This window comes from Cydia pomonella, chromosome 12 (genome assembly GCF_033807575.1).
Source record: "Cydia pomonella isolate Wapato2018A chromosome 12, ilCydPomo1, whole genome shotgun sequence".
Lineage (NCBI taxonomy): Eukaryota > Metazoa > Arthropoda > Insecta > Lepidoptera > Tortricidae > Cydia > Cydia pomonella.
In genome coordinates, this window is record NC_084714.1 from 1,290,260 (window position 1) to 1,317,981 (window position 27,722).

Consider the following 27,722-nt stretch of genomic DNA (forward strand, 5'->3'; position numbering starts at 1 on the left):
TATTCAATATGGCGACTGGCTTCAAACGACTGAATTGAAGTTCATATTTCTTTATCGCCATAATCGCTTAATATTTAATTTAGATTTAGTAATAATAGAGTCTAAGCTGTGTGAAATAAGCTAATTTGTTTTAAGTGTGTTATTGAAGAAAATTCCACGGTATCTACAGCGAAATGTAAGTAGACGCTTACATCAAACTTTCCTTTGGCGTTACAGTTTACCGTTTCTAATCAGCAATTTTGGTCTAGGTATGACGATAGGCGCGGGGGTGGTCGTGGTGGGGGTCGCGGTGGTCACCGCGGTGGAGGCCGAGGTGGGCCTAGAAGCGGCGATAGATCAGACGACAGAGGCGGCAGTAGATTTGGCGGGCGAGATGGCGGCGGTAGAGGAGGAGGCCGTGGCGGCGGTGGACGGGGCTTCGGTGGCGGTCGAGGCGGGGGAGGGCGTGATGATTTCCGCAGCAACTTTAAAAATGATCAACCTGGAGGCAATCTCCGGAAAATCCGCTGGGACACGGTTGAGTTGATTCCGTTCCAGAAAAACTTCTACGTTCCTTGCGACAGCGTCGCTCGCCGCACGCCAGCTGAAGTCGAAGCGTACCGCAGCCAGCACCAAATAACTGTAAAAGGCCGAGATGTGCCGAACCCTAGCATGTTTTTCGAAGAAGGTGGTTTCCCTGACTATGCTATGAAAGAGATCCTGAAGCAAGGCTTCCCCAGTCCAACCCCAATCCAAGCCCAGGGCTGGCCGATTGCTTTATCAGGAAGAGATTTAGTTGGTATAGCTCAAACTGGCTCGGGAAAGACTCTGGCTTACATCTTACCTGCAATTGTGCACATTATTAATCAACCGAGGCTGCTGCGAGATGATGGCCCTATTGTCTTAGTATTGGCTCCAACTAGAGAGCTTGCGCAACAAATTCAACAGGTAAACTACATTTTTCCCCCTTTCTGTTTGTCTCATGAGCTAGGTTTGACTAAGCCTGCCTTTTCACTTGTAACCATGCCATTTGAAAAGAACTAATTTGATTTTTTTTAATGAGTAAAAAATTTTGTAATAACTTGTTTTGTTTTTACGCAACTCCAGACTCTAGTTGCGATGAACGGGATACCAGCAGAAATGGATGATCCCAACACGGACACAAGAATTGTAAACTTTTAAATATTAATATGTAGCTTTAGCAGGCAGGCTATGTTCGAAAACCTAAAAATTTTGGCGATTAGTATAAAAACCGTTTTTTTCTAAAGTATTTTTTTCCAAATTCGAAATTGTGTGGAGCTAGGTCAGGTTTCTGAACGTAACCTTTGTGTATTTAGTTTTTTCAGCATTTGATCACCATTTTATATATTTTTAGTGCATTAGGATGTTGATTAGTTACTTCACCATTTAGTTAGCTTTATTTGTATGTACACCTATAACTTATTTATCAATCATATTGGGCATATTTAGGGATCTGATGCCAGCAGCGTAAGTTTATCACAAAAACAAGCATAGGATTTATGTGTAAAAATTAACATTTTGTTTTATTAAAGTATTGGAACAAATCAGTCCCTTTGAATTTGAAATGTTTATCATCAGATATGGCTGATATAGTTATCATACTTGCTTAATATGTATTATAGTTCTCTTAACAATTAAATAATAAAGATATTAAGGTACTAAAGTCCAATTATTATACGAAATTAAAGTATTTACTCAGCTGGCATCATAGAAATCAGCACTGGATAATATCAATGAATTCAGTGTAAGTTTCTGATAAAAAAACATGGCCTTTAATTTAAAAAAATGGTTAACAATTTAGTCGCCCTCATATCTCAGTAGTTATTGGTGAAAAATAATAAAATTATTAATCCATATCTGGGATTTTGAAACTGGTAACAGAAACTTAGATTTAATAAGAAATGGTCCAATGGCCAAGTTTTTTTTAACACTAATAAAAGTAATAAACATTCCAATCAATAAAATCTATTTTTAATCATTTTTGCTTTGAATGTTTATGAAGAGTAAAGACAATCACCTCACCAATCTTACCATATTTCTGTTGTTGCTTCGGGACTTATACTCTTCTAAGCTCCGTTTTAATATGCCAGTTACTAAAATGACAGTTTGATTGGCCAGTTTACTTCCCAATATCTGGGAGATTTCCCAGAGATAAGACGTAGCTATATCGATTTTTCGCCCCTGAAAACCCCAATATAGACCCCAAACTTCATTGAAATCGTTTCCGAGTTGAAATATATAAAAATATATATGTATATACAAGAATTGCTCGTTTAAAGGTACTATTAGGAATAAAAACGATTATAAAGTAGTTAACTGTTATAGCGAATAAAAATCATATAATTAATTTTCGGTTCCAGATGAAGTTAGTGACGTCACAATAGATTGTGAGCAGCAGCCCCATTTCTTTTCATTCCATTTCTTTCATTTACATTTTTAGGAGTATTCTATTGTTAGGTAGCCTAGGAATAATGTCCTGCGATATTTCACATTTTCTTCACACCTTCACTCCCCCTAAACGTGACGTAATTAATGGATGACCCCTCATCAAGTCAGCATCTGACGACTGTATCCTGCAAACTCGAGAAAATTAGATACCTTACAGACAAATTGGACGATTTGAACTGTTATTTTAGTATCTGAAGTGTAACAATAAAGAATAAAGTTCTAACAGCAGTGTCTTGTCTGTAGGTTGCCAATGACTTCGGTCAAAGTGTGGCCGTGCGCAACACGTGCGTGTTTGGCGGGGCTCCCAAGGGGCCGCAGGGGCGCTGCCTGGAGCGAGGCGTGGAGATTATCATTGCTACACCGGGGCGGCTTATTGACTTCTTGGAGAAGGGTAAGTTCAACATATTTAATTTATACCCATTTTTAGTTTAGTTTTTAATTTTAGTTTAACATATTTAGTTTAGGCACAATCAGGAAAGTTATTTAAGCTATACATACGAGTATTTCTATGGTCCTGGTATCTAATCTCAGTAAGGGCACCGATTTGTGTGACAAGATGGATATTACTGAGTCTTAGGTGTTTTCTATTTAAAGTATTTTTAAAATTTGTATATTAAATGTATCCACAATACCACAAGTCTTATTGAGTGGAGTCATAGTCAAGGCGGAAACAGAGTATCCCCTCTCATGTTGAAATTAGGTTGAGTGAGCCACTGTTCCTTGACCCTACAGTTAGCACCAGTAGTAGCAGAACCGACCAGGCATTCAAAATGACCTACTCTATGCACTCTTATTTTGTCAATAATAAAAGTTCATCATTATAATCACCTGTACTTACATTTTATCATAAATAATAATAATAATAAATAAATATTATAGGACATTATTACACAAATTGACTAAGTCCCACAGTAAGCTCAATAAGGCTTGTGTTGAGGGTACTTAGACAACGATATACATAATATATAAATATCTATAAATAATTAAATACATAGAAAACACCTATGACTCAGGAACAAATATCCATGCTCATCACACAAATACATGCCCTTACCAGGATTTGAACCCGGGACCATCAGCTTCGGAGGCAGGGTCACTACCCACTAGGCCAAACCGGTCGTCAAGCCTCACAAATCATACAACTGACATTCAGTTTTCTTTACCAATCCGATTCAAGTAAAATCATCAGCCTTTGACAACTTTACAGCTTTCCTTGCGCCATAAACTATTTGCAACAGATTGTGAGTAATGCTGCGAAATCATATGTATATTGTGTTTTACAGGTACTACAAACCTGAAGCGCTGCACATACTTGGTGCTGGATGAGGCTGATCGGATGCTGGACATGGGCTTTGAGCCCCAGATCAGAAAGATTATTGAACAGATCAGACCAGACAGACAGGTTAGTTCATTTTATCCTGAAAACTACCCCTTTTGACCCTCGATACAAAAAAAATTGATACATTTCATTTTTTCTCACAAATATTTGTTCCCGAGTTACGCGGCTTAGTATCCATAGTTTGCTTAGTTTGGGGTTAGGTCGATCTGTGTAAGATTGTCCCTAATATTTTATTTTATTTATTTAACTTTTCCCAGGTTCTGATGTGGTCCGCAACCTGGCCCAAAGAAGTCCGAAACCTTGCTGAAGAGTTCCTCCATGACTACATCCAGATCAACATCGGTTCCCTCCAGCTGTCAGCCAATCACAACATCCTACAGATTGTGGATGTCTGCGAGGAATGGGAGAAGAATGATAAGCTGATTACTTTGCTTACGGAGATCTCATCAGAAGAGGAGACTAAGACTATTATTTTTGCTGAAACTAAGCGAAAGGTCAGCTTTAGATCATTTTGTACACTAAATACAATAAAAACAAAGTAATTGATGAAATACTGAGCAAAATATACCTCCATGTGTCTATGGGCTATGGTAATAAAATTATAATAAAAAGTGTGTTAATGGATCAAAATTACATCTACAAGAAAATATTAAATTTCGGCGGTTACTTCAATTTTTTCAATTCATTAACAATCTTCGGACATTTAAGACCATACGGAATATCTCGTTGCAAATTTTAAAATTTGTCACAGTTTTTTCTATTATACAATTTCAGCGGCAAAAAACATCCCACCTGAAACAGTTATCGTAGCCTATGGACACTTGCAACTCAATTTAAAGTTACCAAATTTCGAATTTCGTTACTTATATTGTGTGTGCAGGTGGACGAAATAACCAAGTCCATAAACCGCGCGGGCTGGCGCGCGCTCGCCATCCACGGCGACAAGAACCAGCAGGACCGCGACTACGTGCTGCAGCAGTTCCGGAACCATCCGCGCGGCGTGCTGGTCGCTACCGACGTCGCTGCGAGAGGCCTTGGTAACGTAGCACGTACACGCGCGAGCGAGACAGCGCTATACACGTGTATAGCGCTCTCCCCCTCGCAGGAGGATTTGAATAATAACCACATAATAAACACACACACGCACACGGAGACAAGAACCAGTAGGTCTGCGACTGCGTGTTACGGTTCCGACAACATCCTCGCGGAGTCTGGTCGCTTCTGACGTCGCTGAGAGGCTTGGTAAGGAGCACACGGACATACATACATATACATACATACACCAGGACATGCACCTAAAATATTAGAAAAATTCACACAGTTTTGTCTTAACGTATTGCCCACCTATCAGCACGCTCTATGCGTGTCCCAGGAGTAAGTCGCTAAAGCTAAACCGTTACTCCATACTGCGCCGATTTTTCTCTTGTTTATGCGCGCACGCACACATTCACAACTCGAGGGATGAGCGGTAATTGGTTTAAACCCGATAAATGAAATCGTGGTGTCCTTGTATTCTTCATTCATGCACCATAAATTAAAAAATAACTAATATACTACATGGATTGATACATAATCATATTCTTTATTTGTATTGGTCATACGTCATAGATGTGTTATTTACATTATTATTTACAATAGGTACCAACCATACCAACATAAAGTTAGCGATAAGACCGCCTGTTGTCTGCCTCTAAATTTAATCAATTGTTTATTTTTCTTGTATATTTTTACTGAGGTGTGCCAATAAAGAGTATTCTATCTTCTATCTATCTATGAAGTGTGAATTTACATACATACATAAGACACGATACATATGTTACATATGATACGATTAGCTTGTGACGTTTTTAAATTTTTAGATACATATGTTTAATAAATCAGTTACAGGAATCAATATGCAAATTAGGATCGAAATAATATCTCTTAAAAAATTAGTGATACACTGAAAATGTTATTGAAAAAAATCACAAACATTTAATACAGTTGTTTTCGCGCACTAGTTTGAAACGAGTTAGTATTTTCTGGAACTTCACATGTATTTAATTTATTTTTGTGTTCTTGCATTGAGGCAAAGCACAGGTGATAACCTGCTCATGATGCAAATAGCTGAAGCAAGTTTAACCATCGACTATAGAACTTATATGAACTAAAATGATTAAATGATGTGCACAGAATAATATTATGTACTGTGTTCAAGTATAAAATTGTCAACATATTAGGTCTTCAGTTATATAATTATATTCTATGAATGAAATAGAAATGAAAGTCCGGTTTAGAGAAATGAAAAATTTCAAAGCCTTTTCAGTACAATTTGTAATAGGTCAGGGCTTTTTGTCATTATTACCGATGATTCTACAAAAACTAAAAATTAGACGAAAAATTATAACCACTAAAAGTGATAAATTGGTCATTAAATATCAGTGACCACTAAAGAATCTAAAATATTGACATTGCTCTGGTCTAAAATATTGCGTTCAATATTTGAATGCTGAAATTTTATGAATGTATTTGCCCAGAAGTTGATCATCTTATGTTTGTGCCACCTAACAAGTCACAGGGCAGCAAATTCGGGCGCCATCACTGTTACAACAAAAAATATAAAAAAAAAATGGTTACTTTGAAAGTATGTCGTCATAGAAGCTTCCCTATTTAGGTGTCAAACCTAATAACTTAAAACTATTTACGTTGAGCAATTCGCGCTGACGATATAGAAATATAAATCACATTTTTACAGGAAACGTAAATGTAGCTTATCTCTGGGGAAAATGTAGACAAAATCTGCAGAAGGACAACAATTAACGATGCTTAATAATTCTAGTATATTTTCTCCGTTTTGTAGCGGTTAGGTTAGCCTTGAAGATATTCAAGAATTTAGGTCGTGAACTGAGAGGTTTTCTATAAAGGCGACCTACTTTTGAGTTTAAATTATGGTCAAATGATAATGACCCACCAGCATAAGGAATAATTAAAAAAATTATGTGCTGGCGCCATAACTTTCGTCTGACGCTCCCTAAAGACAAAATAAACAATCATGGTGGTGATTTTCCCGCCAATATAATATAATAAAGGCATCAAACAGAAGTTGAAAGAACAGACGCGAGGTTTTTTATAGAAGTTGCGTTAAACGACCTCGCTCTGTTGACCGGGGTGTGGTCTGAGAACCGAGTCGGGGCGTAGCGTGGGACCATTGCAAGCGAGACACTTGTGTCCAATATTCACAAAGATATAGAAGAAATTGAAACCATATAAGAAGAAAAGTTTAGGATATCAATTCGAGACGAAGAAAACGAATGCTCTGACGGTGCAGCAATTCATAAATCAAAGGATGTTTGTAGTAAAGTACAATATTGAAAAGTAAAATTGTTGTAGGGGTTATCTGTAATACTAGGAGATAAATTGAAGTGAATATTGGAGCATACATTGACAATGCAATGGTTTAAATGGGGCTAATAACATTAATGATAGACAACTGAAAATGTAGGAGAAGTATTTCTAAAACGAAATGTATTGTGACTTCTTCATCGTAAGATGTAGTTGTAGGCATTTAATGGTATCTGCAATTGCTCACTTCTTCAGGGCAATTGACGGCATTCCCGTGTTAGAATTACCTAATACTGAGATATGTACAATAGACGTAAGATTATGGTTGTCTATCATTTGAATTTGCCCATATTAATGTGAAATTTCCATGACTGACTTGGCATTATTCTCGAATGTTGTTTTCATTTCAGAGGCGCATGCGTGTCGAGATAAAGGCTAAGGGTGTGTTGCTGACTTAATAATGATCATTACATTCAATGACAGATTCACTGTCAGCGCACACTGTTTAGAGCATGCTGCCTCTAAAAGGAGATGGTGATTAGGAAGAGTCAAATTGCATAGATCGTCCATAAAAGAACGTTAAAAATGGAAACAAAAGTAATTCATTATTGAGACAAGTGAAATCATAAATGAAAGCTAAACGTAATTGGCAAATATATTTTTTTATTCTTTGTAGTTTACTAAATGGGGTTGACTCAATCACCAGGGAATGATGTAAGAGCAATACATGCTTGGTTAAGTGTCATGAGAGATTTAGAGGTAAATAAGACCTGCCCTACGCCACCTGACGACGTTAAAGCAGGACATGATCATTAGTCAGCACACCGAGTCTTGGCCGACACTCCGGAACCACTGAAGGGCATAATACAGTTATTTCCAGCATCTACGCGCTGGCGATGACAAAGGTAAATATTTGTAACTTTCACGTAAGGAGGAATTACTTTGTATAGGCTCAAGCATTTGATATTGTTGATATGGTATAAACACTCAAAATATTAAGCCATATTGCGCTAATTTAATAATAGATAAGCTAATTTCATTCATTTTAATAATTTTTGTCTTTTAAATGAGTTACAAGCGCAAGACAATAAAAATATATACTTAATTTTTGTATCGGGAGTTCCACAAGGGTCTAACCCAGGTCCCCTTATTAAATTGCCAAACAAAGTTATTCCTCCAAACATTTTATTCTGCAATTATTTGTGGCTTTCGTTATGTGCTATGTTCATGCCAATATCGAATCTCTTCGTATAATAACAGAGGTTATTTCCGGTGCAGATGTGGAGGACGTGAAGTTTGTGATAAACTATGACTACCCGAATAACTCGGAAGACTATGTGCATCGCATCGGGCGCACGGGACGCTCGCAGAATACCGGCACGGCGTACACGCTATTCACTCCGAACAATTCTGCCAAGGTAGACATTCATTAGATAAATAGTTTCTTGCTTTATTCAATTTAGTTGGGTGATTGCGAAATTAAATAATGAACTATTGGAGACTGATTTAGATATAGGCGCTAGGTAGACAGTAAAACTATTATATTCTTACCATTTACCAATAGGATTTGGACAAATTGTTGAGTTATATTTTCGATGTTAAATATAATTATAATTAATTTAATTATTCTATTTAAATCAATAGTAATTTGGAAAAGAAAAAAAATCACTTTTATGTATAATATGATATTTATTTAAAAAATACAAATTGATACATTTATTTATATAAGAAAACAATTTGATTTGTTCTCTACTTTTCCTAGTAGGAATCTGGAAGTCGATTGTACATTTTAGGAACGTTTGTACGCCGTAGATTAGCGTTCATTTAGCAATTAAACTTTCCGATATCTCTAACTTTTTCAAGACCTTGTTATATTTCAAATTTTCCTCAGGCCAAAGATTTGATGTTGGTGCTGCAAGAGGCCAATCAGGTGGTGAACCCCAAGCTGCTGGAGCTGGCGCAATGCGGAATGGGCTTCAAGGGGAAATACAGTAAGTGCCTATATTTTTTAATTTAAGTGTAAAGTTAATGTGGAGTACACTGTGACCATACTAAACTTAAGTAAATATAAATGACCTCACCATTGCTACCTTTTAGTTTTATAATATGCCAAATAAGTAATGTTTTGTTTCTAGATCGTGGCCGCTACCGCAACGACCGCGATGACGACAGGGGTGGGAGGGGCGGCGGCGGCGGCGGGGGGAGGGACGGCGGTCGCGGGCGCGGCGGCGGACGCGGCGGCGGCCGCGGGGGCGCGCGCTTCGGGGACCGCTCCGGAGGTATGCTACCTTTATTCATATTCATATTTATTATTAATAATGTACACATACATTACATGTCAAAATTGCAATTAGTGAAATGAAGTTAAGCGGATTTTAGTTAATACTAACATCTAGATAATAATATAAAAATATTGACATAATGTGTTCAATAAAGTTACAAATTAAAAATTATAATATTTTACCATGTTCTACATTTGCAATATTTCATCCATGTCATAAAAGGCGTTGTTAATTAGCCATTTTTTTAATTTATTATAAAATGAATTATCATTTGATATGGTGGCAATTTGTTCAGGAATGGCATTATAGATTTTTGGGCCCATAGCATAGGTCGTTTTGGTAGATTTAGTAGTTAGGACTCAATTCTTTGCTCTCTCATGACCGAGGGTGACTTGTGTACGATGGGTCACGGCATCGGTTGGGATTTGCGGTGGGCATGGAGGGCGTGGGCGCAGAGGCGGCGCGAGGGACCGTTCTGGAGGTATGTCTTACTACAGATATCTCTTTTTGATCGTTCTTATATGACCGAGAACCGTGACCAAACAACCATGTTCGATGGGTCACGGCTATGATCGTGATGACGACGGAAGAAAGCGGGGGCTCGCACTATGGAGATCGTTCTGAAGGTATAATTCTCTTATTCGTCGGTCTCATGACCGAGAACCTTGGTCAATCACGTACAGTCAGATGCAGAGAGAGGTGACCCGGCTGACTGTACAATGGGTCACTAAAACGATCATGATGATCATCACGTGGGTGATCGCGCTTTGGAGACCGCTCTAGAGGTATGTTGCTTTTATAACAGAAATCTATCGCTTTATTGTTACGACCTTCGTTATTGACCGGTAACAATAAGAATGGCAACTTTCGTAGTTACATACGTACATTACAAGTTAAATAATACCTCTTATTTACCATGTCAGTTCAAAATCATGTCTTTTTAGGGTTCCGTAGCCAAATGGCAAAAAACGGAACCCTTATAGATTCGTCATGTCTGTCCGATTATGTCACAGCCACTTTTTTCCGAAACTATAAGAGCTGTTCAAACTTGGTAAGTAGATGTATTCTATGAACCGCATTAATATTTTTACACAAAAATAGAAAAAAATAATAATAAATTTTGGGGGTTCCCCATACTTAGAACTGAAACTCAAAAAATCTTTTTTCATCAAACCCTATCTATGGATAGGTCTTTAAAAATGATATTGAGGTTTCTAATATCATTTTTTTCTAAACTGAATAGTGTGCACCCCCCCCCCCCCCCCCCCCCCTCCCTGTAACTTCTAAAATAACAGAATGAAAAATCTCAAAAAGATATATGATATACATTACCATGCAAACTTCCACCGAAAATTGGTTTGAACGAGATCTAAAGTAGTTTTTTTAATACGTCATAAATGGTACGGAACCCTTCATGGGCGAGTCCGACTCGCACTTGGCCGCTTTTTTTCTTATAAAACAGATGTTTCAAGTGACATCACAATGTGCCTAAACAAATATTTATTTTCAGGCTCACGATGGGACAATAACTCCAGCAACGACAATGGAGGCTACCAAAGCGGAGGAGGTTTCGGCAACCGAGGCGGCGGTTTCGGCAACCGCGACGGCGGCAGCGGAGGAGGATTTGGCAACCGTGACGGCGGTAGCGGCGGCGGTTTTGGCAATCGGGATGGCGTTAGCGGTGGTTTTGGCAACCGCGACGGGGGTAGTTATGGCAACCGAGATGGCGGTGGATTTGGCAACCGTGATAACGGGTTTAGAGGACGCGGCGCACCTAGAGGAGGTGGTAGAGGCCGAGGTGAGTGTTATTTTAAAAAATATACATGTAAATTGTAATAAGTTTCTGGATTATTATTCAAGAAATTAATTTTGTAATTGAACATTTTGTATCCTGAATAAAAACTAAAGAAATTCGATATGATACATAAATTTCGAATTTTAGTTGTGCCTCGTGCGTATTATTTGAAATTATAATATATCGTCATCATAGGTGAGGTGAATGTACATTTTTACTGGAAATATTGCCAATATCTCGGGCTCGAAATATATGTCGAATATATAATTAAATATTTGTTTCGAATTAGATCCTTACATATCCAATCCATAAGGGGCAACGTCAACACCTAATGTTCTTGAATTGGTCTTACTTGAGAAAAGTTTTTTAAGACAAAAGAATTTGTTTTAGTAAAGCAAAAAACATTTTAGTATTCATTGTATTTCAAAGACCGTAGCCGTACTCGATACATGATTTAACCAAATCGGCTTGATAGAAAATTATTACATAGATAGCTCTTAAAATCAAACGGCTGTCATTTTTTTGACTTATTAATAAATTAAATTCACAAAATCAAAGCATTTATACCTAAATCAGAAACGAGTAATATCACACAAGCAATCCACATTTTTTTATTTCAATAGTTTTCTTATTCCCTCGCCCAGACCCAGGAACACGCGACAGTGCTATTTCATTTACACCGACAAATAGTGTGCGCGTCTTAGGTATCGACAGCCTCTTAGTGTAAGGCCCGAGTGGACGCTCGCAGCGGAGCGTTCAGCGGGGCGTGCAGCGTGGCGTCGGGCGCACGAGTGCTGCGAGCGGCGTGCAGTGCGGCCGCTCCTATACGTTTGCATTTGTTTAATATGTACGCCGCACGCCCCGCCCCGCTGCACGCCCAACTCGATCGTCCACTCAGGCCTTACACTTACGGAAGCAATATTTTTTTATTCTCTGCCATGACACTAACCGAGAATTTCCTTCAGGTGGTTCCACCGGCGGCTTCGGCGGCGCCCCCGCGGCCGGCAGCTTCAGCGTGCCGCCGCCCGCCGCGCCCGCCTCCTACTACAACATGTACGCGCAGCCGCCGCCGCCGCCCGCCAACAAGTTCATGCCCAAGTAGTACTAATACTGTACGGCTCCTTATCGTTTGTCACCATGCCTGCCACGTTCTAACAAGTAAGCGCGAAAGTGACGGGCATAGTAACAAGTGATAAAAAAAAACATGCTGCCCCTGCTGTACACTATAGCTAAGATCAGTAGACGAATTTTTAAGGTGGATTGTTTTTGAACTTTTAATAAATTAAGACGGTCAGATTTAGTGAATTTAAATTTCCTGTTTAATGTGTTGATGCAGAATTGTAAAATCCTCGATAATTTGTAAACTAGACCGGGCATCGAACTTTGGGACCGAGATAACACATTCACTGCCAGACGAAAAACGGCACGCTACCCCAGGAACCGGGCAATATATAAAAGCGCCCGCTGTGCGGGTTGGTAAACTCACATTATTATTAAACCAGTACTGTACGCCGAGCGCCCACTAGGCGGGCGCCCCTGCGTACGCCAGGGCTCTTAAGTTTCATAATCAAACATCCTAGTACTTTTATTTTGTTAGTACGGAGCTACTCACGCCCTTCACAACGTGATGCATTTACAAAGGAATTATTAATGTAAGTAATCATAAATTAAACCATTTAATCCGCGGCCAAAATTAATTATAATTTGACGCGGATTATCGGATCGTGCATATACATAGATTAGTCTCCAATTTGTAATTTAAGATATTAAAAAGTAATTGATCCATGTCTATATTGTCTATAAATAATATTATAGGTAATAAGTAAATAAATCTCTCCCGGTGTCAACCCTGCGATATGCCTGTGAAGATGTGCGCTCACCAGGTGTGTTGGCGTAGACGGTAGTCGTCTATAGCTGTGTATAAAGTGAACTCCCGCAGCGGGTTGTCCGGCATCCGAGTAAAGTTTACGAGCGCCCACCTGGTGGGTTCCTGGCAGTGAATGTGTTAAATGATAGGTATTCGACATCAATACTTTTCACATGTATTAGTTTTCGCTCCCAACTTTATCTGCTACAGATCGTGTCATTCGCACCAAAGCGTGCCTTAACTCGCATCGTCATATTACTAAAAGTTAGATTTGTCAAATCTACGCGTCATCGTGGATGACACGAAATATAATTATAATTACGGTCCTGAAAACTTTGAAAGATCCCAAGATAGGGACCGTGCGCGTTGGAGGGTCTGCCATCTTGTGGCCTGAATCGGAACCATAAACATGCACATGTACACGTCACGTGTTTTCTTGTGCATAGTAGGTTCTGCCATCTTGTGGGCTACATCGGAACAAAAAACATCACATTTACGCCTCGCGCCAAAAATCTGACGGCTCCTGTGCTGCCTCCTACAGTTCATGCACGCTCCCTATACAATCTTCTTAAATTTAAATCAATGGTTACTGAATCAATGCAGAATGTTATTAAAATTGTCTTTGATCCCTGATTAGACTATACAACATATTTATGTATCAACACATCTATTATTTAGAATTAGTGATTTTTCAAGTCCCAAATATTTCATGACACTACCTTTTTCTATATTAGCAGATGAAAAATAATGTGAAAATTGTGATCTGTGTGAGTCTGTACCTCGTTAATCTTAAACTGATTAATTTTTCCACACAAATAATCAAAATATAAACTTTTCAGCACCAACGTTATGATTTTTTAAGAACATCTATATCAAAATTGTGATTTTATTCTTGCAGTGCAAGCCTAGAAATAATTGGATTAGTGATCTTAGTATAATAAATAATAATGCTTTGGATACTAGTTTTTTCTCTAGAACTATGTTCATCAGATTTCTATTACAATATGTATAAAATAGAGGGTACATTGTTGTGTGAAGTAGGTTTTCACCTTTACTGTCTGAACATTCCCATACTTTCGTCATAGAGCACTGGTTGCAGTCTGTGAAATGTGCAATTCATCAAATAAATGTTTATATTATGTAAGGATTTTCTTGTTTTATTTCATTATCTGGTTTCGAATTAGTATGTTATACAATCGTCATATAATAGAGCTGCTCAGTCGAGTAAGTACCTTGTTTTGGCAACTCAGCAAGTGAGGCACGAGATTGAAACTCGCTCTTGTATACAATACTTTACAGTACATATGGGGCTACTTTATAGCACTTGTGCGAGAAGTAGCATATTACGTTACTGTGTCGAACATTTAAAGGGCCATATGTACTGTAAAACGTTGTACGATACATGTGCGAATAGGTAATTCGCAACTCGTGTCGATTTAAAACACTCCCTTCGGTCGTGTTTTAATTTATCGCCACTCGTTTCGAATTTCCTATTTTTCGCACTTGTATCGTAATGTACTATTTTCTACGAGTCAATAAAAATAATACTAATAAAATTATACAGGTCAACAAGCCAAAAGTATACAGCTATTTATGATACTCGAGCTGTGATTGGTCCATTTCATTATAGTTGACTAAACCGTTTCGAAATGAATATTATAGTTGAGTTGGGAGTCCATACATGGAAAATACCGTAAAGTCGACGAGAAGAAAAATATAATAAAACAATTGACGAAAGTTGATCATAATCATTTATTCCTACATAAATTATACAGATGTTGACTAACTCATTTTGGCATCATCAGTAAACCACCAAATTGATGCCAAAATGACGCCCAGAACAGAGTTCAATCATCCATACTGATTCTATGAACGAAAGAGCTCCGTTAATATCGAATATTGGTTTAGTGGTGACCACCGACGGGTTTGTTGGGGTCGACGTAGTCCAGCTGTTCCTCGGGGTTGTGGGGCCAGAAGGTGGGCTTGTTGATGGGGTCGATGGCGTCCTGGGGATAGGCATCCTTGTAGTCTTCCATGGTCATCTGGTCGTAGGGCAGGAGGGCCTTGGTCTCGTTGATTTCCTTTTGGTAGCTGGGCAAAAAAAAGGTTTTTTTATTAGTTTAAAGTTGGCATAAATCTGGTGAGTTACAATTGAGTGTACTTGCTATACAATTCAAGCCAAGAGACTTTAAACTTTTTTTAAAGATATCTTTCCCTTTATCCCTTTTTGTTTTGTGTGCCAGATGGTATGGGCTTTCACTCGCCCTTTGATATTGATGGGCAAATAGTTTACAAACCTGATCTAACATATTGATGTAATTATGGGCTGATAGGGCAAGTAATAAGAAGGTATAGTGCTTGGAACACATTTTTGAGTCTGTAACTTATTTTGGACTGGTTAGGAGGTAAACATCAAACATCCTGGCCGTAGCCCTTGAGCCGGGAGAGGAAGGGGGTTTGAAGGTATCATTTTTCAGTTTTCCGATTATATGTCTGAAACTGCATCGATCTTAGTGACATGGCTACTTATACAAAAATTGTGGCTCTGTATAAACCCAAAATTTTAGTTTTTATAGACTAAAACCCCTTACTGCAGATGGCTCTTCTCAAGTATGCCAGCCCCTGCTTGAGCAGATAGTGTAGAATAATAAAAATCGGCCAAGAGCATGTCGGGCCATGCTCAGAGTAGGGTTCCATAGTTACTCTTCTGTCACAATAAGCTAAACTGGAGCTTAAAGTATAGTACATTATTAACCAAGGGATGAATTGTGGATCGTACGTCTTTTTACTATGCGATAACTCAAAAACAGCTAAACTGATCATGTTTGCTATAGTTTTCATTTAATGTCTTTCTAGCTCTACTTTCACATTTTTTTGACCTATGGTACAAAAGTTAGAGGGGGGACACATTTTTTTTCTTTCGGAACGATTATCTCCGAATATATTCACTTTATCAAAAAATGTTTGTTGAAGACCTCTATTAGTTTTGAAAGACCTTTCAAATGATATCCCACAATGTAGGGTTGAAGCGAAAAAAAATTTCAACCCCACTGTACGTGGGCTTTTTATCGATTTATATATCCATGCCAAATTTCAGCTTTCTAGCTCTAACGAGCACGCAGCAAAGCCTCGGACAGACAGACGGACATGGCGAAACTATAAGGGTTCCTAGTTGACTATGGAACCCTAAAAAGAAACATCAGACAGAGCCTTTATAACAGCCAGAAATTCAAAGTGTGTAAATTGTGTACCTATAGCGCTATTTTAACACTATGACAAACATTTAATTTATAGATAATTCTCATAGCTTTCAAATTTTCATGCTATTTGGTTATCTTAAAATGGTAGACATCAACAAACTTCACTAAAGTTAGTCTATAAGATTATAATTATTGAAATGGTATAAAAACTAGTGGTACCATCTAAAATCAATCAGGGACTACTATAAATTCATCAGTTTATGGCTTGGATTTAATAACTGGAGACGCCTTGTCTGTAATTTTCTTTACAAAACAGTCTGCCGATTTTTGCGGGGAAGGGGCACATCAAATGTATAAATATACAAATAGCCATGTCAGATAAACATCAGTCCATATAATAAATATGACCATTGGAGGTTTTTGACAGAGGGATAAAAGAAAAGGCGACAAAAAGCGAGAAACGGCAAGGCTCTTAAAGGCGACTCCAGTTGTTAAATCCTCCAAGGTTTGTGGGTACTTGAACATTCTAATTAGGTACATGTTAACACTTACTTCGCAATGTTAGCGTTGGATGCCGCAACGAAGGCATCCACTGCCTTCTTGACCTCAGCCCATTGCGCGTCCACCTTAGCGGTCAGCGTGTCCGCGGGGTACGGGATCTTCAGAGCTTCATACTGCTTCTGGAAGTTGTCCACCATACCGGGGATAGGCACTGTCTGCTTGTACAGAGCCCAATTAATCTTCGGAGGCTCCGGGGGATTCGCTAGCACCCTTAAAAAAAGTAAAGTTTAACAAAACAAAATCATTCAAGAAATTATGTAATACAGGTCTAAAACTAACCTTCGAAGGTAACCATCGGACTTAATTTTGAAGGCGGCGAGGTTGGTCCTCTGCTCCGCCGGGACCCTCTCGGCCAAAGCGGCCCAGGAAATATTGCTCTGCGCGATTCTTTTCGCCATATTTCGGCGATTTTATAAAACAATCAGCAGAAAATTACACCCAGAACGGAACAGACAGAAGTCAAAGACGTCAAGTTACCATAGACAATTTTTTTTTTGTGTTAAAGCAACTTCATACGAAACGACAAGGCAAGGTGAGTGCCATGGCTCGTTTGGTTTAGTGTTTTTTGCACGATGCTAGTACGTAGTAGCATCGTGTGAAGGAATCGCATTCCTTACTATTATTACGCGGGAAGAATTTAAAAAGTTATCTATATTTTAGGGTCACGTAGTCATCTAGGAACTCTTATAGTTTCGCCATGTCCGTCCGTCCGCGGCTGTGCTCCGTGATCGTTATTGGTTTTTTTAGGGTACCTTCCATACATAATGGGTTTTATGTTTTTTTAGCTTAAGGCCAATAGTGTGGGGTGTCGTTGGATTGTGGATGTCGAAGACGAGCAAAGCGAATAAGCGCAAGGGCACTACCTACCTTTTCTCGAATCGCTTCATCGTTTTTGTGAACCCTCATAACTTGGATTTGGATTATACCTACCAGATTAACAAAATTCAACAAACAACGATAAACTTCAAAAAAATTTTTTTTGCCCCCGGCTTTCAAGAGATCTGAGGGCCTACCGCGAACCACGTTCGACGGGTTGCCTCCCTATCACACTTACGTACGAATTTACAAGTGCGACAGAGAGGCAACACGTCGAACGTGGTTCGCGGTAGGCCCTCTGATAACTTTTTGTCAGTGCAAGCCTCATCTTATGGTTTCGTCTTGGCAACATTTTACATGATTTTTTTTCAGAAAATTATTTCCATATACATTTAAACATCATACCATTAATTACATTACATAATAATATAAAATACAATTCAATTTTGATGGGATAGGTCTTTCAAAATGAATAAGGGTCGTCTCTTACCACCATTTTTTGGATAAAGTGAATTTTTCGGAAATAATCGCGCTGAAAGAAAAAAAAATGTCTTCCTCCCCCTCTAACTTTTGAACCTTGGGTCCTAAAAATATGAAAAAAAACCTAAATAAAAGCTTAATAAATACTTTCAATTAAAACTAACATAATCCGTCTAGCCGTTTTTGAGTTATTGGAAAAAGTCTTCTCTTCTTAGTTAAAAGACGTACTTACCAGAGATGTGACTTATTTGAAATACTTGTATTTAAAATGCAAATACAAAATGCAAAATACCTATTTTGTATTTTGTATTTAAATACCTTTTAAAGAAAACTATTTTGTATTTTATTTCAAATAGTTTTTGGGGCCTATTTTCTATTTTCAAAATACAAAATACTTTTTATTAGGTAAAGTAAGTAGGAGTTACAATCTCTTCTGACGTTACAATCCTTGCAACTCTCCCATTCTTTTATGGCAACCGGTCTGGCCTAGTGGGTAGTGACCCTGCCTATGAAGCCGATGGTCCCGGGTTCAAATCCTGGTAAGGGCATTTATTTGTGTGATGAACACAGATATTTGTTCCTGAGTCATGGGTGTTTTCTATGTTTTTTTTTTTAGTTTTTTTATTCACTATGAATGTTTTGAAACAGGGTTTAACACAATAAGCCACTATTGAAAACCTCTAGGATTTATGTAATAGTTGGCAAGATCGCGCGGACCGATCCGCGTTTGCTTAATACTATTTTTACATACTTAGTTATGTTTTCCTGTCGAAGCTGTTATTGTATCTATCGTTTAAATATCGACCTTATGTATATGTATTTAATTATTTATAAATATTTATATATATCATTGTCTAGTACCCACAACACAATCCTTAATGAGCTTATTACTGTGGTACTTAGTCAATTTGTGTAATTTGTTCGAGGGGGGTGGGGTTAGGGTCGGCAACGCGCATGTAACTCCTCTGGAGTTGCAGGTGTACATAGGCTACGGAGACTGCTTACCATCAGGCAGGCCGTATGCTTGTTTGCCACCGACGTAGTATTATGTCCTATAATATTTATTTATTATTTTTACATGGAACTGGTGAATCTGTTTAGTAACGCCGTAAATAACCACAAGCGTAGCGAGAGATTAAAAATGTGGAATATTAAGCGTTGCAAGGGTTTCAAGGCACGAGAGGTAAACAAACTTTTCTGACCTGGTGAAACACAAACGAGACGTTTTCACCAACCAACGAGAGGTATATAGCTGTAAAACATTACAAATCTAAATTAATGCTTTTAATAATTGACGATTAAAAACCATCACTTAAAAGTCCATTCAACCGGTAAACATGAGGAGACAGAAAATTTGCACTCTAGAGGACTGATATACACACCATTTTTAAAGAATAAAGAAAGCCTTTCGAACTTGTAAATTCCGAGCAATACTAACTTTTTAATTCAGACTAGGTATTCACTATTTAAGAGTATCTTTTATCGCAAAGTATTTGTATTTTAAAAAAGCATTTTGAAAATACCTATTTTGTATTTAGTATTTTAAATACAAATTTGAAAACTATTTTGTATTTTGCATTTGAAATAGTATATCAAGGAAGTATTTGTATTTTGTATTTAAATACTTTTTATAAACTATTTTTCACATCTCTGGTACTTACTGACGTACAAAGCGCTGCGAACGTAGGTACTCTGTTTTGCTTGTTATCCTATTCTGACAGAATGGTAACTACGGAATCCTACACTGACCATGACCTTTTTGTTCTTGGCCAATTATTTTCTATTCATTTTCTATCACTGATTGTCCGAACGGTTCTTTTCTTTCCAGTTTTGTTTCATTGTTAAAATTTGTTGTAATGTTAAAGTCTTAATGTAGCTCTTGAGTCGCGATAGTGATGTTTTTATTCTAGTTGATTATATTATATACTTTCTAATTCTACGGAATATAACAGAAAATTTAATATTGACAGCGATCTTTTTTGCGTTTGTTTTAGTTTCCAACGTTAATAATTCGAAGATCTCGTAAATTATGATTACTTGGCCGTTTAACAAATAAAGGTAACATTTCTCGAGCATTTCTCATGTTCAGAACGTTACGTCCTCATTATACTGCAGTAACCAGTATGTAGAAAACCATATAATTGAAGTAATAGAAAATAAGGTATGTAGGTAATAATAAAACAACATATTTTACACATTTAATTTATTTACCTTTGGTTTTCGTAGTACTGGGTCAAAATAAGTGGTACAAATAATTTACTTTCACTTAAACTATAGACATATCGCAATTCGCGTTAATCATTCTTATCGTTATTTATACTCTAATTGACTTTTATTTATCAGTCTTTGTAAAAACTAAACAGTTTCTTCCACCACACTTTAATTCTATTTGATTCACAGTAATTATGAAGCATTATGGAGTAATAAATATTCAATAAGCATTATTTTAAATCATAATATAATCTTCTTACAAGACCATTAGCAACCAGTTTGAAATTACAATTTTAATAGTGTATGTAGGTAGGTAGGGAGAGCAACGTATAGGTAAGCCTTACTTTACCTGGTAAGGTAGGAAGGTAGGGTAAAGGGCCAATAACATCCACACTCGCTCGCCCGATGTCAGGCACGTCGAGCCCGAGCAAAAGTATTTTCCCGTTTTATCAAAAATGTCAGCACATCTTGTACAATATTTGATGTAAAAAATACTTTGTCTAATTGTCAAAAATGTGCAATGTTTCATATTTTTGCTTATGAACCATTTTTTTTTTCATTTCAAATATTGTTAACGATGTGTTGATATTCTGTGAAACGATTATCAGGCCCGACATCGGGACTGACTTCGGGCCCGATATCGGGAAGTCTGGATGCAATTGGCCCATTTTATATTTTTATACAAATTAAGAGGCCCCCAGACGGGCCATAGTTTCACGAAAATGTGTGGCTGCAACAGTGTGGCTGGTAGCATCAGCCAGCATTTACGGCCAGACAATGCAATACTCGACAATATTTTTAGTATGGCCGGGATATATTGTGATATATTTTTAGTGTGGCCGATGAATGTTTAGGGTCCCAGCCATATTGCCGGTAAAATCGCTTTGCAATCGAAAATACTGCAATATTTCTTATTGCTGTCTCACTATACGGCATAAGTGCGTCCTTTTTTCATGCTACGTGAAGTGTGTTTGTTGTTGTTTGGTTCGCGGTTTGAGGTTAGGTACGTATCAAAATGAGTGGAACATGGTCAAACGCAAAAATTATTGATTTTATCAATGAAGTGCATTTGTACCCGCAATTGTGGAACGTGGAATGCGGAATATACAAGGATCGAAACGCTAAGAAAGATGGGTGGGCAGATGTTGCCCAAAAATTTGGTATATCAAGTGAGGAGGCGTACAAAAAATTTAGAAGTTTGAGGACATACGCCAAGAACGAGGAAAAAAAAAAGAAAAGTGGCAGCGCTTGTGGAAAGCCCGTAAAATGGTTTGCCTTTGACGCCATATCATTTGTACAACGCCTACTAGTTCGTCAGCCATTGTAGCCATACTAGCCATATATGTAGCCCATGTAAAGACAAAATAATGAAATATTGCATACTGAAATATTTTGCTTAAATATTGCCGAGATATACATTTTCCAGCCATATGCTGCAATAAAATGTTTTTCGTATTGCTGAGATATATTTGGCAATATTGTAGCCACATATTTCAACAAAAGTGTAGCCCGTCTGGAGGCCCCTTTACATTGAGAATGTACATATTATGTAAGTGTTCGTTACAAGTTAGGTACACGGTTTCCGTAACGGGATTTCTTATTTCATTTTATTATTTCAAAACTTTTTTATTTTTTTGGACAGATTTATTCTTCATAGTCTGGCCGGTATGCCATTTTATGAATGAATTCCACTCGTAATGTGTCCATGAAACTTTGCAGCTCTGAGGTACCGAGGAGGAGAGGTAACTGTGCCTAGGTACCAAAGAATATATTACCTGGGTACCTACTTCATAATCTGATAGGTAGCTCTATAAATAAGGCATAAAACAAATGCAAAATTATCTAACTTCTAAAAGAGGGAATGTTAGAATTTGTGTTCTTAATGATTACTGGATATTTGCTTAACTTTGGTAAAAGCACTGGTAAATTATGTGAAGGGACAGTAAAAAAAACTTAAACCCTAGGCCACCACAAAACCGGTCAAAGCCTGAAATATGTTTATCTATATTTTTTTATACTATCAGCAATAGGTACTATGTTGGTGGCAACCGAGTGTATAGACCGCCTGACGGTCAGCGGTTCCTGTGATCCCCGGGGTGCCACACGCGTATTGTCAAAGTGACGTTAAGCATACATATAATCGTAAAACGTCATTCTAAAGGTCAATTTTGTTGGTGGCCTAGGGTGAACTGATAGACTGTTTACTAAAACTTTTATATTACGTTTATTTTAAGTGTAAGTATTTACATTATTAACAACTATTTACAAGTTTACGATAAAAAAGGTTCGTCTGCATCGAATATGCACTTATATGCAGGATTTAAACACTTCACATACTTTACGTTACTTAATTCAGTCGTTCTAACTGCCATTCTAACATTTCTAACTAGGATCCTAAAAAAATGCTCCTAGGTACCGTTACCGTTAAGGTGTTACCGATTAATGTAATCTGTAACACCTTTACTATTTAGTATTTTGAATTATGTAAGATGTGTGAAGCGCTTTAATCATCCAGATATTTATTCGAACCTCAGATAATAAGATCTGATTTAATTCAGACATTTAGATCTGAATCCAGATGAGTGCGGTGTTGGGAGGGTCTATTAGAATTTCTAATAGAACTTACTTATTAGTCCAACTACTGTTACAAGTTCGTAGTTATAGCAAACCAATTTTTGAGAAGAACCCATTACTATGGGAGATTGAAACTTCGCGGGTTCTTCTTATATAGAAGACATATTAAAACATTGAGATTCTACCAAAACCACAAAAAACAATTCATAACCTCGTCGGATTTCTCTTCTCCACATAATGCGGCGAATTAGAGGAATGCCCCACCGTCCGACTTCCCAAAGTCGTCCTCCGCATGACCGGATTGGTCTTGCAAAACTTTAGAAGGTTACCGTACGCCGCTCTATATTGTCTATTGGTCGCTGCGTATATTAAAGGGTTGATCACACTCGACGCCCAGGCGAGAATGGAGGCTATTATATGAAGCCATGGGTATTTTATGCTGTCGTCTGCTACGTTCATGATCATTAATGGTAGGAAGCAGGCGAGGAAACAGAGGAAAATGGTCAGCATTAGAGTTGTTAGGCGGGAGTCTTCTTCTTTTTCTTTGGCTGTTTGGCCGCTGAGTTTGCTGGAAAAGAGAATTTATTTGTTAATTAATATGGCAATTATATTAAAATTAATCAAGGAGTTTCATTAGTAAGTACAGTCGGTTGCATCAAGCCGTTTGTTACCGTAATTTAATTACGTTTTCGTTTAAACTCCATAATAAATTTAGTTGCGGAGTATTTGCAACCGATTACATCCCACGACAATCCAATATCTTTTGTATATAAAGATTACACAAGAGAGGAAGATGATACACACGACATATGTACCGCTAATCGTAATTATAGAGAAGTGTAATTCTGTTAGCAATTTACTAGAGAAAATGATAATGAAAAAAATAAATGAGATACCTAATGTCTTTTCCTTTTAATGCTGGTATGGTTACTTATAAATACATAATGGTCTCATGTTAATTTTATTTTTATTTTTATGTATATTTTGATACTGATTCTAATTTCTGATCTTAATTTTAAATGTAAATAGGCTTTGTTTTAATTTTTATTGTAATTTTAATTTTAAGTTAGTTTTAACTTTAATCTAGTAGTAATTTTATTTTGACATGTAAATTGACTTTATGAATAAATAAGTATGAGTATGAGTATGAATAATGGCTTAGTTAAAATAATTACGAAGAACATAGAATAAGATGAAATAATTGAGCCAGCCAACCGTGTCAGTTAACTATCTCGGAGCATTCCACACATCACTTTTTTATGATTTAAACTTGTATTAAGACTGCTATATGTAGGCAAATGAATTTGAAATAGAGGTGTATTGTCAAAGAAAACTTTGTAGACACAGTAAATTTACTGCCATCTTTCGACACATGATTAAAGCTTTTAGAACGCCATTTGACTTTGATCCTTATTCTTTTACTGATATGTGTTAAATTTGTTAAATATCAAAAAGTGGCGCCATCTTATAGATCAAAGGCCAAAGGTATAGCATCGTTTCGAGCGATGGCGCCATGACCTTTAGGTAGTACCCGGTAAGATGGCACCACTTTTTGATATTTAACAAATTGAACACATATCAGTGAAAGATTATTCTTTATCCCTATGGATCAAAGTCAAATGGCGTTCTAAAAGTTTTAATTATGTGCCGAAAGTTGGCAGTAAATTTATGTGGCGACAAAGTTTTGTTTGACTATTACACCTCTATTTCAAATTCTCTTTGATGTAGGTACAGTGACCATGAAATAGACAGTGGCCAAATGGCCAAAGAACCCTTTGTAACCTTAGAAATAAGGATGTTTTACGATATATTCACTTCGCAGTGGTCACTGTGGCCGTTACTATTTGATGTTGAGTGTACACTACTTACTTCAAATAAAACTGGTAAGGTTGGATAGCAAGAAATTATATGCAGGGATCGGAACCGGTTTTTTGCAAAAACATCGAAATAACCATATATTTCGGTTTATTTTATACTCAAAATGTAGGACTCAGTTGTGTTTTTAGATAACGACTTCGTATTATTAGATTGCCCGATTAGGAATGAAATAATTAACAAAGAACGAAAAAATACCGTTTTCGTTCCCATACAAAAAATACCGGTTTCCGATCCCTGATTATATGTATTATACTTCAAAAATGCAAAATGGCACCAGCTCTCTTACTCTTAAAGTGTTCAAGCGATTAAGTTGTGTGATGGAACTGGAGGAAGGTAGCCTGGGGAAATTCCAGGAACTTTCCTAGACCAGAATTGATTTACTATACTGGAATAGTCCTACGGAATTTGCGTTTCAGTGAGATCAGTTGAGCGATTCAATCACGCAAGTCATGCCATGCCATGCCATGTTTGATCTGGGGTAGTGTTGGTAGCAACTCAGAGTCTTTTGAGTCTTAATTGAAGAACACGACTTGTTTTTCAGAGACTCTAAGCTTAAAAAACTTCTGAGTCTTTTAAGTCCCGAGTCGAGTCCGTTATTGAGTCTTTTTTGAGCGCTACTCAAAAGGACTCGAGTCTCCGGATAAAGACTCAGTCAACAATTTTATAGGTTTTACCTAAACAACAGTAAAGTAAGTAGGCGTTATTGTATGATTTATGTTATGTACATCCATGAATTTCACATAAAGACAACGCATTTTGAAGTTATTTGTAAAAAAATACAAGTTCTCCGAAAAGGACTCAAGTCTCTACAAAACACTATCTAATAAGTTGAAAATCGTAATTATGAGAGTCTGAAAAACTGAGTCGAGTCTTAAAGCAGAGAAATCAAAGGACTTGAGTCTTAACCAACACTTTAATCTGGGGTAATGTCAGCAACAGCCCTAAGGTCACTCTTTATACGACAACACAAACTTATACTAAACCCACACCCGTGTTATGTGCTCACATAACTACTCAAGATATACACACCCACATACACACCTGCGGCCCTCCAGCTTTCTCTTACTCTCCCGCACTCGCCAGTATATGCAAGAGTAGGACACAATGATCACCAGACACGGCAGCGCGAAACCAAAGACAAACAGATACTTTTTAGGAGAGTGTCCGGCCTTGTCGGAGAGAATTGTGCAGGAGAAGGTTTTTTTGTCCAGGCCCAAAGTGCCCCAGATGCCCAGCAGTGGGGGTACCTAAAAAAAAAATACGTGGTCACTTTTACGAACTCAATCATGCATTAGTATGTGAGAGTTAAATCTTGATGCGAATAACCATTTCCTTGGTCAGTTGGTATCAAATTTGATGGCAATAGGAACTCGTAGGTGATATGGGTATCACAATGCAAATCTCAATCAGTTTGGGTTTTTTATGTCATAAAACATATTTCAGTCACATTTTTCTAAAGCAAGACGTTAAATAGTCAAGCACGTTCCGGATAACGAGTCTTTCCTGTGCATAATATAAAAGTTGACGATGAGCATTTCTATATAAGGATACAACACGAAAATTAGGCTTTCTTCTTCTTCCTGGCATTGTCCCGGCATTTTGCCACGGCTCATGGGAGCCTGGGGTCCGCTTGGCAACTAATCCCGAGAATTGGTGTAGGCACTAGTTTTTACGAAAGCGACTGCTATCTGACCTTTCAACCCAGAGGGTAAACTAGGCTTATTGGGATTACGAAAATTAGGCTTTAAGTACATTTATTTATATGATATTCACAAGAAAAGTGCATAAACTTAAGATGATAATAGATGATTGCTTCTCCATATAAATAAAGCACAGAATAAACGTATTCCCCATTTTACTCCCTGGATATTGACAGAATTTATTGTATATTAACCATAGTTTATAATTTTTTGACTATTATAAGATTTAGGAGCGGAAAACAAATTCCATACAAAATTGTAAAAGCTGCTAACTTTTATAATAATTAAAAAAATAAAACGAAGGGGCAGCATCCCTGTGGTATACATCAGATCGTATAAAACTTGGAGTGGCAGGCCGTCGACTCCCGACCGATTATGTCATTGAAAAAAAAACGAAGAAGCAGCATCGTATAAAAATATTTTCCAAAATGTCAATAGACAGTGAGGAAAATAATGTCTATTACGCTTGTGTGGAGAAGCCGACCTCCACTATCCTCTTAACAATTTTTTTTTTTTTTTTTATTATTTTTTTTTTTTTCGGACAAACAATGTATCCATAGAGTGTTAGTACAACAAGAAAATATCTTAACTTAGTATTAGTATTTATAAATATAATTTAAATAAGATGAGCCAATTTACAATATATATATATACCTACATAATATATCTATATTATAAATTGCGCAACACTTTTGCGCAATACTTAAAAGTTTTGATCCTAAATTATCGTCAATTCTAGGTCTAATATTATTCCTTGGCAGTTAATACAAACATGTAAGTTGCACAATTAAAAGTTATGTTTCCGCTGCATTAAAAACAGTAGACCACACAACGCGCGTTTATGCCAAAGTAGGAATATTTGCAGTAGGAAGCGATAAAACACATAATTTTGTAACGAAGACGGCTAGGTGGGTAGTTATGAGTATAAAATCCATAAATTTTATAAATGTGCGATGTATTATGGCCAACCATTCAGGAAATATACGAATGATATTCTTTTATATATAATATTACTAAATGACTATAGCTGAAGCCGCAGGTAATAAATTAGCATTTTTCCTGAAATATTTAAACCAAGCATGGTTCCTTACAAATTATTTATGTTATAGTTTCGAATTTTCCATATAGACTCAACTGTCTTGCTCAATCTTGATATACGACAGTTTTAAGAATGTTTTCTGTGCATTGAGGTGTTGTAATAGTTCCAATAGGTATCGATCAAATGGTTGTCAACTTGCTAATTCAAAGAT

General features: G+C 37.3%; 3 protein-coding genes across 5 annotated transcripts in view; 1 reads left to right on the forward strand and 2 right to left on the reverse strand.

The window, feature by feature from the left end:
* Nucleotides 1–3: 3 nt before the first annotated feature.
* Nucleotides 4–14,199, forward strand: LOC133523224 (uncharacterized). 2 transcript variants are annotated; one of them, XM_061858703.1, is made up of 12 exons: nt 4–175; nt 249–927; nt 1,087–1,149; nt 2,692–2,839; nt 3,732–3,850; nt 4,045–4,281; nt 4,668–4,824; nt 8,387–8,526; nt 9,000–9,099; nt 9,244–9,387; nt 10,901–11,188; nt 12,151–14,199. In XM_061858703.1, coding segments are annotated over exons 1-12 (2,214 nt in total). In that variant the 5' UTR covers nt 4–173; the 3' UTR covers nt 12,288–14,199. The 2 variants fall into 2 exon arrangements, with proteins under 2 accessions (XP_061714687.1, XP_061714688.1); XM_061858704.1 differs by lacking the exon at nt 1,087–1,149 and having other exon boundaries at nt 5–175.
* A 587-nt stretch (nt 14,200–14,786) lies between these two features.
* LOC133523238 (ATP synthase subunit d, mitochondrial) lies at nt 14,787–17,300 on the reverse strand. Its single transcript, XM_061858719.1, has 3 exons — nt 17,093–17,300; nt 16,805–17,023; nt 14,787–15,143 (listed from the first exon to the last, which is right to left on the reverse strand). Exons 1-3 carry the CDS (start codon nt 17,209–17,211, stop codon nt 14,957–14,959), a joined length of 525 nt encoding a protein of 174 aa, XP_061714703.1. The 5' UTR covers nt 17,212–17,300; the 3' UTR covers nt 14,787–14,956.
* A 2,997-nt stretch (nt 17,301–20,297) lies between these two features.
* LOC133523232 (protein trapped in endoderm-1) overlaps nt 20,298–27,722 on the reverse strand; it is a 66,097-nt gene continuing 58,672 nt past the window's right edge. The window contains exons 5-6 of one of the 2 annotated variants that reach the window (XM_061858714.1): nt 25,814–26,019; nt 20,298–23,462 (exon numbers count right to left, since the gene is read on the reverse strand). In XM_061858714.1, coding sequence (XP_061714698.1) covers nt 23,099–23,462; nt 25,814–26,019 — 570 coding nt within the window. In that variant the 3' untranslated portion in view covers nt 20,298–23,098. Of the gene's footprint in view, nt 23,463–25,801; nt 26,020–27,722 lie in introns of both variants that reach the window. The other variant, XM_061858713.1, reaches the window with a different exon arrangement.

Excerpts from the sequence above, each read along its gene's own strand:
- LOC133523224 (XM_061858703.1), top strand. Across the intron at positions 2,840-3,731 it reads TATTGACTTCTTGGAGAAGG|GTACTACAAACCTGAAGCGC; the intron begins GTAAGTTCAACA and ends TGTGTTTTACAG. Across the intron at positions 4,825-8,386 it reads CGTCGCTGCGAGAGGCCTTG|ATGTGGAGGACGTGAAGTTT; the intron begins GTAACGTAGCAC and ends TTTCCGGTGCAG.
- LOC133523238 (XM_061858719.1), bottom strand. The coding sequence starts at position 17,211 with ATGGCGAAAAGAATCGCGCAGAGCAATATTTCCTGGGCCGCTTTGGCC. Across the intron at positions 17,024-17,092 it reads TCCGATGGTTACCTTCGAAG|GGTGCTAGCGAATCCCCCGG; the intron begins GTTAGTTTTAGA and ends ACTTTTTTTAAG. Across the intron at positions 15,144-16,804 it reads TCCAACGCTAACATTGCGAA|CTACCAAAAGGAAATCAACG; the intron begins GTAAGTGTTAAC and ends TTTTTTGCCCAG.